General features: G+C 45.1%; 1 protein-coding gene across 3 annotated transcripts in view; it reads left to right on the forward strand.

Moving 5' to 3' along the window:
• The window catches only part of TLR4 (toll like receptor 4), a 39889-nt gene extending 28317 nt beyond the window's left edge, over positions 1-11572 (forward strand). For 2 of the 3 annotated variants that reach the window (XM_019510517.1, XM_019510516.1), the window contains 3 exons: positions 5260-5400; positions 5803-5969; positions 8797-11572. In XM_019510517.1, coding sequence (XP_019366062.1) covers positions 5296-5400; positions 5803-5969; positions 8797-11053 — 2529 coding nt within the window. In that variant the 5' untranslated portion in view covers positions 5260-5295 and the 3' untranslated portion in view covers positions 11054-11572. Of the gene's footprint in view, positions 1-4153; positions 5401-5802; positions 5970-8796 lie in introns of those variants that run through there. The other variant, XM_019510518.1, reaches the window with a different exon arrangement.
• The last annotated feature ends 1656 nt before the right edge of the window (positions 11573-13228 follow it).

The following is a 13228-nucleotide window of genomic DNA, read 5'->3' on the forward strand; positions in this document are numbered from 1 at the left end:
ATAGGCCCTTTGCTATGATCTTCCATCAAGTATGAAATTACTGCACCTATTCCATATGGGGAAGTGTCATAAGCTAACTTTATAGGCACAGGTGCACTGTAGTGTGTCAGGGCCCTTTCAGATAATATTAGATTTTTGGCTGCATCACAAGCCTGGGTGCTCTGTGTGGGTTAACACTATTTCTGTCCATTGTAGCTGTTCATTCAAGTGATATTGCATAGAGGCTATGTTAGTTATTGCCATCCATTTCTAATTGAATGTCTGCAAGTAGGACAGTCATTGTGACACATTTTGAGTTTAGTTTCCTTAAGGATATCTTCTGCTTTTTTTCTTGTGGTTCATACACATCCTTTGTCGATATGACAGCCTCCATATGCAACTGCTTCTTTGAAAAATTTACATTTGCCCTTATTTGCACTCAAACTGTACTCAGAGACTTTCACAAGTACTTTTTGCAGGTTCTCAAGGTGTTCTTCATTGCTAGCTCCCACCACAGTATATCGCTCAAGTAACACTGAGTTCCAGGAATGCCCTGTAGTATCTGGTCCGTGGACCATTGCCAAATGGTGGGAACAGATGTTATTCCAAACACTAATCTGTTATATTGAAATAAGATCTTTTCTGTGTAAATCACAAGCTGTGTCTTGTCACAATCTTCAATCTCCATTTGCAACCAGACTTAGAGAAATGCTTAGCACCCACTAATGAAGCAAATATATCCTCCATTCTTGGCAAAGGATATTGATCTCCATGAAGTACTGGGTGAATTGTGACCTTGGAATCATCATGGATGTGGACACCCACATTTGTTTTTATCACTGCCAGTATGTGGGTGTTTCATTCACTACAGTTATTCCTAAATATAATTCCAACATTTTGTAAGACCTGCTTTGCTGTTCTGTCTCTGTCTTTGCAAAGCTCGTCCAAAACCTTTTGCAACATGTCCAAAGTTTAGGACTTGCTCCCCCTTTGAGCACAAGCTTTTGCTTCTGTATGTGTCATGGTTCCAGAAAACATTAGCTCTCTTGTCCAAAAGTTCAACTGAATTTTATTTTGGACTAGAGGTTATAGTATTTTTGAAGGCTTGAAGAGACTTCACACTTCTTTAGTCTAACTAAATCTCTCTTAGCCATTCTTTACTAGGTAATGCATGACTTCCTGGCTTTACAACATACAGGTTTACCATGTTTATAATTGTATATTCCCCTCTGGATTTCCTCTTTGTAAGTTTTTAGAAACTCTGAGGGTTTTTTTGCAACTTGATTCTTTACAGTGGTCTCATATAATCCTGCCCGGAAATTTACAGAACCAACAGGTCCAAAATCAAGCTTTATTCTGAGTACTCTTTCAATTCAAATAATAATCATTAGAGGATAATCCAAGAATAATCACACTGCGGGGCTGGGACCTGGGGGCGGGGGGCAGTGGGTTGGGAGTAAGGGGTACTGGGTCAGGACTGGCTGTCAAAGTTTACAAATGGGTCCTGGTACAAGAAAGGTTAAGAAGCACTCTTCTATATTAAAGAGTGGAAGAGATATTACAGATTTCTTGCTGGACTCCACAATGACCAGATGACTTAAAATTATTTGGTATTGTCCTTGTGAGATGATGGTGGTGCATTTGTGCTCACCTGCATGTTTCTGGTATATGTCCAGTTTCTAGTTTGCTCAGCAATCTTTTGCATGCTAAGACAATTTCCTGCAAAGAGACCACAGTCTTTCAGTGTGCTGCATGCTGTGCTTTCTCTTGGACTCCCAGTTTATATTTTGCATGGATTTCATGATGCCTTTACAACTCCCTGGCCTCTTTAGTAGTAGTTTCTATTGAAACAGTGATCTCTAGGGCATGTTTAAGTGTCAAATTAGCTTCAGTCAATAGCCATTTTTAGGTTGCTTCTGTTTACAGACTTAATACCTAACTGGACCCTTTACACTCCTGGACCCAGTTAAACTCTCTAAACCATCAATGTTCTGTTAATGTCTTAATCCAGTCACATATTCAGCCACTGTTTCATTATCCCTTGGATTCCATCTGTAAAAGATGAAATGCTCAGTGATCCCTATCGACTTTGGGGATGGGATTCTGTGGAGCTTACACAATCTTGCCTAGTTGAATAGGACAGAAGCTGCTAGGCTGTGGAGCAGGTTATAGATTTTAGCTCGCTAACACTACCACCTCTTTCAGCACTGCTATCGCAAGCGATTATGGACTGTTCCAGGCCCTCAGTAGTCCTCTGCTGAACTATGGAAGAAGTTTAATTTCCCCAAAGACCCAGACCTTTTAAACCCCTTTCCTTCTACAATAGCAGGTGACTCATTGCCCCAGTGTTGCAATCTGCATTTTGATAGTTTCACTTTTAGGCCTCTATAGTTATGCCATGTTCCATCATACTCCTGAATTAGGATCCCATCCTTGTTACCAACATTAATTATACGTAGAAACCACACAGGCATAGGTGGGTTCCAAAATAATGGTGCTTACTATGTGAAAATGCACAGGCCTAGCAAGATGTGGATACTGATGCTCTAGCAGGGGTGGCTACTGCATAGAAAAAAGGAGGATCACTAGAGTTCTACTTTCGTGAAAGGATTTCAATTCCTATAGACTACAAAGGGTCACCCAGAAACAGTAGGTATGAACAGATAATTAATGACAATGAGCTAAAAGTGGGGGTGAGGACTCAGCTCAGAGAAGCTAAACCAAGGCCCCGTTACAGTGAGAGTTACATTGCCCCTGTTTAGATTTCATGCAACACTGAGAGTGAGCACACAACTATTACTATGCGTCTCCTGCTCTGCTCTAACTCCCTGCTTCTTTGGCCTTGCTACAGCTCCACTGTTTGCCCAAATCTGATGGCTCTGGTTCAGACAGTTCTTCCCATCTTTATTTGGGCTGAGGGTTGATTATGTCCTCTTCAATATGCAACAGGTCTTCCACTGTGTTTCTTATTTATGCTTTTCTGTTGTCCAATTAAGCAAGATGTCTGCAGTGGTTTTGTTCACAGGCTGCTGCTCTGTAATTTGCAGCCCCTTGCTTCTACCTGGAATATTGCAAAACTGTGGCCCAGTAAACCATGCAAATGCTTTATAAACTGAGGACATTTACTCCTTCTGAAATTTCATCTGCATTTCATTCAGATTGCAACGCAATGGCTTGGAAGGTCTTGCTGTCACGGTGAAGGGAAAAGCCCAGAAAATGTTTGACGGTCATTGCTCAAGGTAGAAGAACTATTCCCTGTCTGTCTTCTCTCATCCAAAGCACAGGAGTGGCAGGTTCTCAGCAAGGGATGTATTTTATAACTGCATGATATAGGATATGGAAGAGCACGTGTGAAGAGCACACCCATCTCAGGCTGGACTCCTGGGCTCTCTTTCCAGCTCTGCCACTGACTTACTGTATTATCGTGAGGAAGGGGTTGTTTGCACTGCACCCTGTAGCATTGCTGTTAAGCAATGTCCCACTCACTTACGCCTGGAAATGAAGCAACGTAGCACACCTGGAAATGAAGCAACGTAGCACAATGTGCATCCTGAGTGCACTCCAGTAAGCACACCTGAGACAGCGTGCCTAAGAGCACCTCTAGGTGTGCTTGCTTATGGCCTAAATCAGAGGTTCCCAACCACCGGGCTGCGGCTCGGTACCAGGCCATGAAGTGTTGGCTGCCGGGCTGCCGGCAGTCATGTGTGGGGTTAAGAAAGCTGGGCAGCGGGGCATCCCTGGGAGGGAGGCAGCCGGCTCCACTGCTCCCCATCCCATGCCAGCTACCGTGGCCATGCCTGACAAAGTGCTGCCTGCACAGCAGGTACCAGGGCCCATGCCGGGCCAGACAGGATCCCCCAGCCCCATCTGCAGCTGGGAGTGAGGGGATGCAGGCGGGGAAATGCCAGGGGTGAATGGTAGGGTGGCAGCTCAGCTGCTTGCTTTTAGGGAAGGCAGTGGAGACCCTTTTTCCTGGGCATCCCTAGCTGGGTTTTCCCGTGCCACCACCTGTGCAGCCCCCTCCCCTGTAGGGCCCCTTGGTGCCCATGGCTGCAGCTCCCCAACCCGATCCAATCTTTGCAACCCTCCCCCAATTAAATTTAAATACAAAAATGTTAACATAAATATGCAACTTTAAATAAACAAATTAAATTTAAATATGTTTGCCAATCCGCAGTCTGAAAAAGGTTGGGAACCACTGGACTAAAGGCATCCCAGAGTTGATGCATGCAGGATTGAATGGCACAGAAGCAGCATGCATATGCCATCACTCTCATAACTTCTGGGTGCCTCAGGAGAAGTGGGGATAACACTTACCTGTGTCATAGAGGACTTATGAGGGCTGCTTCATATCTGCAACTTGCTTTGAGATCTGTTGGTGGAAAGTACCTTGACAGCATTTATTGTATCAGGATAGGAAGGAAACGTCAAACCCAGAACTTTCCAAGCATCGATGAACTTTCAACCCCTGAATGAACTACATTGCCTCCTTACTGGCATGGCCAGAGCCACTGTATCTAGGGGCAAAATGTTTCTGTAGTGTTGTGCAGGATTTCAGGAGGGAGGGGAGATGAAAGATCTTGGGGACATGCAGCAGGAGGATAAAGGCTTTGTCCCACTGGACATGAAAAAGCAGCAGGGATGGCTTGCAAAGGTAGCTTTTCATTCTGTGCACTGTAGCAGCCACAGCTCTTCTGTGTTCATTATGCCACTATGTCACTTCCCAGCCCATTGTCATTTTTAAAACTCCAGCACTTACTTAGTGCCATGCTCATCCCTGGTCTGCTAGAGCTGGAAACAGGGCACAGGGACCAGATAACACCACGGTATTTCTCTAGTCTGTGTGGGAAAACAAAGCACTTGATGGTAACTGCTGTGCAAACGTGGTGCGTCTAATTCATTGAACCATAGCCGTGTTACCGTACTGGAACTTCTGACCTGTCTTCCTCATAAAGGCTGGGCGTTGATGCAATGGCTGGTTTCCATGAGATCTTCTGTTTTCATTCAGTTTACTCCAAGCAAGGCTGAGGTATGAGTCAAATGACTTCCTCTGAAGATATTTTGGTTCCTCTTGGCTTCACGCTTTCCCATGATTTATATATTTTTTCTCGTTAACAAATCACTGAAAATATTACTGTACAGTGAGCACGTCTTGGAGCTGATTAATTTTCAGTTTCACTTCCCCTGCTGCCTCCAGTTGCATTTGGGAACACATTAGGAAGGGGAGAATGAGATGCAGCATTTTAGGAGTTTTTCTTAGCCAGATTTTTTGATTTTCAGTCATGGTTATTTCTACTGGACTTTCACATCTGGAAGATGCTCAGGAGAGGGGTTTGCTCCCCATCAACACTCTTCATGCTCTCTTTGGCCATGCCTTTCCTGTCACAGTGCGCAGCTGGCAAGTTCAATCCCTGCTTGGAGGTACGTGATCGCTGCATAAGCGTGACAACTTATTTTTTTCTGGGGGACCTTTCTTTTGCCTGTGGGACCTGTGACTCTAGCATGCTAGTGCTTCTGTAGCCTGCTCTTTTTTTCCCCAACAAGTATCACCAAACTTTGTTTAATGTAAATAAGAGATAATGAAATCTCTGCCTTCAGAGCCTACAGAGAATTAAGCCATTAGCTTAGGAGATAGGAATATTACTATAAGAGCAGAAGCAGATGTTGGAAGCCACGAGGCACAATGCAGCTCATATAGTGAAGCTGGAGAATGTGTTTGGCATGCAGTTAGGTAGGCTACCTTGTTATTTTCTGATGGTATCATTGTCTTACACTTTGAGGAAAAGCGTGTTAATTTGTGAATTGGGTTTGTGAATGTTGCAGGTGGTTCCTGGCCTGACTTACAAATGCATGGATTTGAACCTCTCCAGGGTTCCTGCTGAAATCCCACCTTCCACCCAGAACCTAGATCTGAGTTTCAATCCACTGGGATCGCTGGGCTCAAATAACTTCGCAGCAGTCCCTGCATTGAAGTTTCTGGATCTTGCTCGGTAATGATCCTTTCATATTACTATTCAGGAAGATGTAGTAAACATATTACATTTTGCAAATGTCAGATTGCAGTGCTTCATCTTTTCCAACTTCATTCTTTTTTTATTTTTGGCCAAACACTATTTACAACATTTGAATATGCAAATCATTTCAGTTGTCCCCCACCCAACTGCCTTTTTTAATGAATAAACTGTTTAACCAATACAGGTTTTTCAGCTTTGGCTGGCATAGGTGAAATAGTGCTGGGTGATATGGTGGGCCTCCTATATTCTTTTAGATGCTCTCTTTTGGCTGAGAAGTTAAATTATGGTCACCACAAAAACTGGTTCTGTTTTGAAAAGTGGACTAGGCAAATTAGATTAATGTTTTCTTTCTTACTAAGTAAATCTGCTTGATGGGAGCATCCCACTTCTTTATTTTTTATTTTTTGCTTCTATTGGCCCTGCAAAGACAACTCAGGAGGAGTGAATGGGATTTTCTTTCTTGCACATCAACAGAATTATTTACTGAGCCCCAGTCAATGACTTCCTAGTGTTTGACAGCACAGCAGAGGCAAAGGGTGGCTGAAGGCGTAATTTAAAGGCATTTACCCAGGGTGTGCCCTAGTCTCTATATTTTATTCCCTTCTGAATTCAGGTGTCTGCCCCATATGTTATTACAGTGCTCAGGTTTACAAGTGGTTGTTTGCATATCTGTAATCTAATTACTTGCGAACTCTCATTGCTTGAGTGAGTGCTTGACCTTGGTTTTCCATTGGGAGAGTGGTTGCCAATTAGCAGCACACGTGCCACAAGTGGCACATGCAGCAGCTTTATGTGGCATATAGAACATCCCGCAGGGAGAACGGCAGCACACAGAGCAAGGAGAAGAGTGCAGAGCAATGGATTAGGGAGGGGAAAGGGACTGGAGTGGCACTGAGGGAGGGGACAGGTCTTACCTTGTGGCATGGCTGCCAAAAAAAAGGTTGCCCCCTTCCTCCACTCTATTAGGATATTAGGAATTGTAGGTCATGTTCTGTCCTATTCGATGGGTAGTTTTCTTTAGATTGCTAGGACCTCAACTTTCATATCTCATTAAATACATGTGTCTGACTTCACATATACCCCTGTTGCTTGAATTGAAAAAACAGGCTATAGTTCCACAAAATCTTTGAACATGTTTAGGCATACCCCATATTCAGTTAGGTGCTTAAATACAGACCTAAGTGTAGGCTGAAGTTTTTCAGATGGATAGCTCAAATTAGGCCAAAATTTTTTAGTCCAGTGAGGGCCAATATTTTTGGCAGGCCTGCTATAAAGCCCCATGCCCTCCCTGAGTGCCACACTGATTCCCTTCCCATGGCCAACCACCAATCTGCCACTCTGCATCTGTGCTCCCTGCCCTGTCTTGTCTATGAGATCTGCTTGTCTGCTTTCTGCTCCCTGCCTTTCTGTTCCCTGCTTGATCTGCAGTTCTGCTTTTTCTTCCCCACCCTAACTGCCACTGTGTTCCCTGTTTCCTTCCTTTCCTTCCATACACAGAGGCTGCTCTCATACCACTTGTTGTACATATGCTACAGGTTGGTCATCCCTGTTTTAGACCAAGCTTTAGAAGTTTATGGTTATAGAAACCAAGTTCCTGGGCTTAAACTTTACTGTGTACCTAAGTTGGTTGGTTGTATTAGTGCCAAACATGAATCTGGTGTCTATAGATGTGCTCCAAAGTGGGGGTGGGAGCTGAATGTTTTAATTAGAGCAGCTCCTGGACAGCCTCTCTAATTAAAATGTTGCAGTGTCATGTGTATGCAGCATCCCGTGTTTCAAAATGGCCACAGGGGTGCTTTTGTCTAAAGCTCATTCAACGAGTTTTAATTAAAGTGCCCCCACCACCATTTTGAAACAAGGAACGCTGAATACACGTGACACTGCAGCATGCTGGAGTGTTCCAGTTAGAACGCTGCAGCAGATTCAATTAATCTAATCTAATTAGAACACATCAGAGCACGTGCATAGGCACCCTTAGTGCTCAGATCAAATATACAACCTCATGCTAAGGGAGTATGGGGAGTTTGCACAAAGGATTTCTGAGTCTGCTACTGTTTTCAGCTAATGGGTTTGGTCTGTTAGATCAAATGACTGAAGAATTTGGGTTCAAATCATGCTGTGCAGTGCAGTCAGATTCCTTTACATATGCACCACATAATTTCCATGCGGGAATCCAGATGTAAGGTCTTTGGTTTGTTTGTAACTCCTCTGTATTCCTGTGGGTCCTTAGAAATAATGTAAGCTGAGTGCCAAACTGAGCACCCCATTCCAATGAAAATGAATAGCTGGGTATTCAAATCTCCTAGGTGCCTTCTGAAATCCCAGTCTGTTCTTCAAGCATGTCTGATTGTGCAGAAACCTTGGAACATCCTTGCATGCTGCTGATGAGGACTGGGAGATGTTTAATGAAGCCTGCACTATGTCTGACTCTAACCAGAGTAGTAAATCCCACCCTTCTATATTTAATTCCAGATTTAGGCAGGAGAGGTGAGATGTGAGCGATGCTTACTATGTATCAATGCTCATGTCCTTTCCCTAAGCTGATTTCCTTTTTCCTGATTGGACAGTGCCGCATCTGTAGGTGATAATGTTGTGTTCTCACATAGGGCTAGGTGATAATACTGCCCTGACTCAATACTGTTGTGCCAATAAGGTTTCCTTGTTTGGTAATGCTGCATATGGGAAACTTCACCTGCCATGATAATCCTGCATCTGTGCCCACTGCAATTCCCTGGCACCTGTGTACATGCATATTGGAAGTGACAACATTTCATGTATGTTATTCTTATTTCTTGTATAACAGGTGCTGCCTCCAGACAATTGAAAATTATGCCTTTGAGGATCTTTGTAACCTGTCCACCTTGATTCTGACTGGAAATCCCCTCCAGAACCTTGGTCCATCAGCCTTTTTTGGTTTGACATCCCTGCAAAGACTGATAGCTGTAGAAACCAACATATTCTGTCTGGCTGACCTCCCCATCAGACACTTACATACCCTGGAGGAGTTGAATGTGGGCAACAACCACATAGAGTCTTTGACGCTACCAAAATATTTCACCGACCTGACCTCCCTCAGATTCCTGAGCCTTCAATCAAATAGGATCTCGTACATCTCCAAAGGACAGCTGGACGTCCTGCAGGAAGGAAAGGGACCCTATCTCACATTAGTGCTCTCTTTGAATGATATAAAATACATTCAGCCAGGTGCCTTTGAAGGCATTCAGCTCCAGGAGCTGTCCTTGAGAGCCTGTTTTAACAATTTCACAGTTATGAAGGATTGCCTCCAGGGTCTTGCTGGTTTGCAGGTCAATAGACTCATCCTGGGGGAGTTCCGGAATATTTGGAGAGTGGAGAACTTTCAAAATGGGCTCCTGGATGGACTGTGTCAAGTACAGATGCAGGAGTTTGTCTTCATCAGCTTCAAAAGGTTCCAAAATCACACAGACACGGTCTTCGAGTGCCTTCTCAATGTCTCCACCATCCGATTCGTGGACCTCTACCTCAGCCAAGTGTCAACGGTTCCTGAGTTCTCCAAAGTACAAAGCCTGGAATGCAAACTCTGCAAGTTTAAGGAGGTTCCCGCAGTGAAGCTGTCCCTCTTCAGGAAGCTAAGAGTGCTCCGGATTACCAAGAGCAAGTACCTCACTAACTTCCTGAATGGCTTTAAGGATCTGCCTAGCCTAGAAGTGCTGGATCTGAGTGAGAATGAGCTCAGTCTCACCAGGTGCTGCTCCTCTCATTTGGCTGGGACCCCAAATTTGAAGCACTTGAACCTAAGTTTCAATGTTCTCATTGGCTTGAAGGAACCTTTTTGCCTGAATGGACTGTTATCCCTGGATTTTCAGCACTCGATACTAAAAGACTTTGGGGTCATGCCTCTCTTCCGCTCCCTCGCAAATCTCACCTACCTTGACATTTCCTACACTGGTGTTCAGATCTTGTGCGAATGTGTCTTTTGGGGCCTGGAATCCCTGCAGGTGCTTAAGATGGCTGGCAACTCCTTTAAGGACAACAGCCTGGCCAGCAACTTCAGGAATCTAACCCAGCTGCGCACCCTGGATGTTTCCAGTTGCAAATTGTTGCAGGTGTCTTCAAGCACATTTGCAGACCTCCAGAACCTGCAAGACCTCAACATCAGCAACAACAGGTTGAAGACTCTTGACACCACGACCTATCTGCCTCTGCAGGCCCTCACTGTCTTGGATTTCAGTAACAACCAGCTAACATTCCTGATGCATGCAGCTCTGAAGAACCTGGCAGACAGGCTGATCCACCTGGACATCTCTCACAACATGTTTGATTGTTCCTGCACCCATTTGAGCTTCTTTGAGTGGGTCCAGAAACAGAAGCCGTTGCTTCAAAACACTGAGATGATGGTCTGCAGTAGCCCAGTTAACATGAAGAATGTGACCGTGCTGAACTTTGATCTGTCCTACTGTCAGCTCAGCATAATCTTGGTGGTTGTTTCAGTGAGCATGGCCCTTGTTGCCGTCCTGATCATGTTCCTGATTTACAAGTACTATTTCCACCTGTACTATGCGGTAGTGCTGCTCAGTGGGTGTAAGCATTCCTCTGAGAGGGGAGACACCTACGATGCTTTCGTCATCCACTCCAGCAAAGATGTTGACTGGGTTAAAGAGGAGCTGGTGAAGACCTTAGAGGAGGGAGTTCCCCCCTTCCGCCTCTGCCTCCACTACAGAGACTTTGAGCCCGGGGTGCCCATCGTCTCCAACATTGTCCAGGAAGGATTCCTGAGCAGCAGGAAGGTCATTGCTGTCATCTCCAGCCACTTCCTAGAGAGCCACTGGTGTAGGTTTGAGTTTGAGATTGCCCAGTCCTGGCAGTTCGTGGAGGGGAAAGCTGGAATCATCCTGATTGTCCTGGAGGAAGTGGATAAGGCAATGCAGCGGCGTCTGCTGGGGCTGTCCCGGTACCTGCGGAGGAACACCTACCTGGAGTGGAAGGACAAAGAGGTCAGCAAGCACATCTTCTGGAGGCAGCTGAGGACTGCCTTGCTAGATGGCAAAACATGGAACCACAAAGAGGTCAGACTAATGTGAACAGGCTACCACAGGCTTCTCCACATCCTGTTCCTTCTCTCTCCACCTGGTTCTGGCTGAAAGTCAGTGTTACGGTGCTGGTTCTGCAGGAGGCATGTCCCTCAAGCAGCCTGTTGGAGTTGGAGGAATTTAATTGGACGAGGAGAGTGGCAAATCCTGCAAAATGCTTGCTGTTGGGTCTGTTGCACCCTTTAAAGCAGGGGTTGGTTGGCAACCTACAGATTGTAGGCTGGATCCAGCTTGTGAAACCATTGGATCCAGCGTATGCATGAGGAGGTTCAGCTACATTTGGAGGTGGGGAGTTTCGGCCAGGGGTGATCTCCCCATGCTGCTGTGGAGATAAGCAGAGTTGGTTGCTGGGTCCCAGCAGCTGCTTGGCTCTAGGCAGACTTCCCCTGGGCCAAGGACCCAGGACTCCAGAGTCCCCTGTTGGGAGACAGCCAGCCAGGGTGGATTTTCCAAGCCATATACTTTTGAGCTGGTATGCCAAAAGCCCTAGGAGCCCCAGCTCTAATTGTTGCACAGCTCCACAGTCTTGAACTTCTATGCTACCTGCCGTGGAGCTGGGATTCGGAGCATGGTAGCTTTGGAGTGAATTCAGTCCGACTTAAGCCAAAATCAAATTTTGAAAGAAACCAAAATTACTTGCAATTTGGAAGCCCTGTTTTTTGGCTTGTGCTGTTACCATGCTTTCCATCTTTGGTCCTGAGCACTTGAGGTCAATGAAATCAGTGAGTCACTGAAAACCAGTGGAAGTCACTTGCATTCAGCAGCTCTGAAAATCAAACTATTGCTTTCCTGCAATTGCTTCCGGCCTTTCTACTGTGACTATTTAAGGGGGTGTCACTGGGGACTGCCCTACTTGCATAGGCTTAGGGTTGATTGTGTTCATGGTACTTGTATGTTCTGGCCAAAGTTAGTCCGTGGGTAAGCAAGTGCCACTCTCTGATTATCACTGCTTACACCAGTGTCTGTAAAGTGTTCTGGTCGCCTATGGGGTCAAATGAGCTGTAGACATTTTAACTGATGAAGTTGTTGTTTTCCAGAGTTCTGATGATAAATTATTAGGGCCAGCTCCTGAGAGTTTTGCCTTTGGTTTATTGGGAACAGGTTTGACCTTTAGTATTGCCATGTAGTGGAATTTCTGCCTCTAATAAATGAATGAAGGAGGAGGTGCATAGGTTAATGCAGTGGAGAACTGAGTGTATCCCTGCCTTGAGAAAAGGCCTTTCTTGGACAAAGTGTTTGGGAGGGTTCTTAGGGGCATGTATTGCTAAATAATAGATTACCCTTTTTATATAACTATTTGGAAGGCCTCAGGTATGATTAATCAGTGAGTCAGCCAGCTCTTTTTTAAACTAGTGCAACCCTAATGAAATCAGTGACACTATCCTAATGTAAAACAGGAGCAATGCAGTCATGAGTCAGATCTGTTATTTATTCAAGAAGAGAGGCCTGATGCTCCTCTCTCTCCCATGGGCACAGGTCAAGGCAATCTCCATTGCAGCCAAGTATAATTGATAACAGAATGAGGCAAAAGCCTGCTCAGAGATCATTTTAGACTTTGTGGCTTGTGCCGGCATAAGCCAGATTCCTTTTTCCTCCTTATGTGGTGGGTGAATACTCACTGCTGGAAAAAAAAAGAGTTTACTCTGTGGTGTCTTTTGTTTCAGGGGAGGAACTGTAAACCACTAATAAAACTGGGATCCGCTCTGCATTTACATTCTGTAGCGAGTTTGTCTTCATTTTGTATTTGTTAAGTATTGTTGTAGTAATTTCCAAAGTGCTGTGTCTTTTATATCAGGTGTGACTGACAGCCCTTACGCACAGGGTCTTGCCAAACAAACCTGCCTCCTCACCCTGGGGTGGAGGCACCTGAAGCCCAGGGAGAGGCTCTCCTCATTGAAATGGCTCCAGGGTTCAGTAAACAAGGGCATTTCTCAAGGTACCTGGGACTGAGGCTAAAGGAGAGTAGAGGACAAATAATAGAACTCAGCGTGCTCTTTTAGGGCAAAGCAACGGGAAGAAGAGTGCTCCCACACTACATGCGCTTTAACCCCTGCATCTTGTTCTCTGAGATGTTGAGCTCCCTCTGCTCCTTCTGACTGCTGGGAGAGCTCTCAGCACCTTCTTGGGTATGCTCAACGTTGGGCCCTGGCAGAAACAGTTTGGTTA

Source organism: Gavialis gangeticus, unplaced genomic scaffold, assembly GCF_001723915.1.
Source record: "Gavialis gangeticus isolate Ggan-Ray unplaced genomic scaffold, GavGan_comp1, whole genome shotgun sequence".
NCBI classification, from domain to species: domain Eukaryota; kingdom Metazoa; phylum Chordata; order Crocodylia; family Gavialidae; genus Gavialis; species Gavialis gangeticus.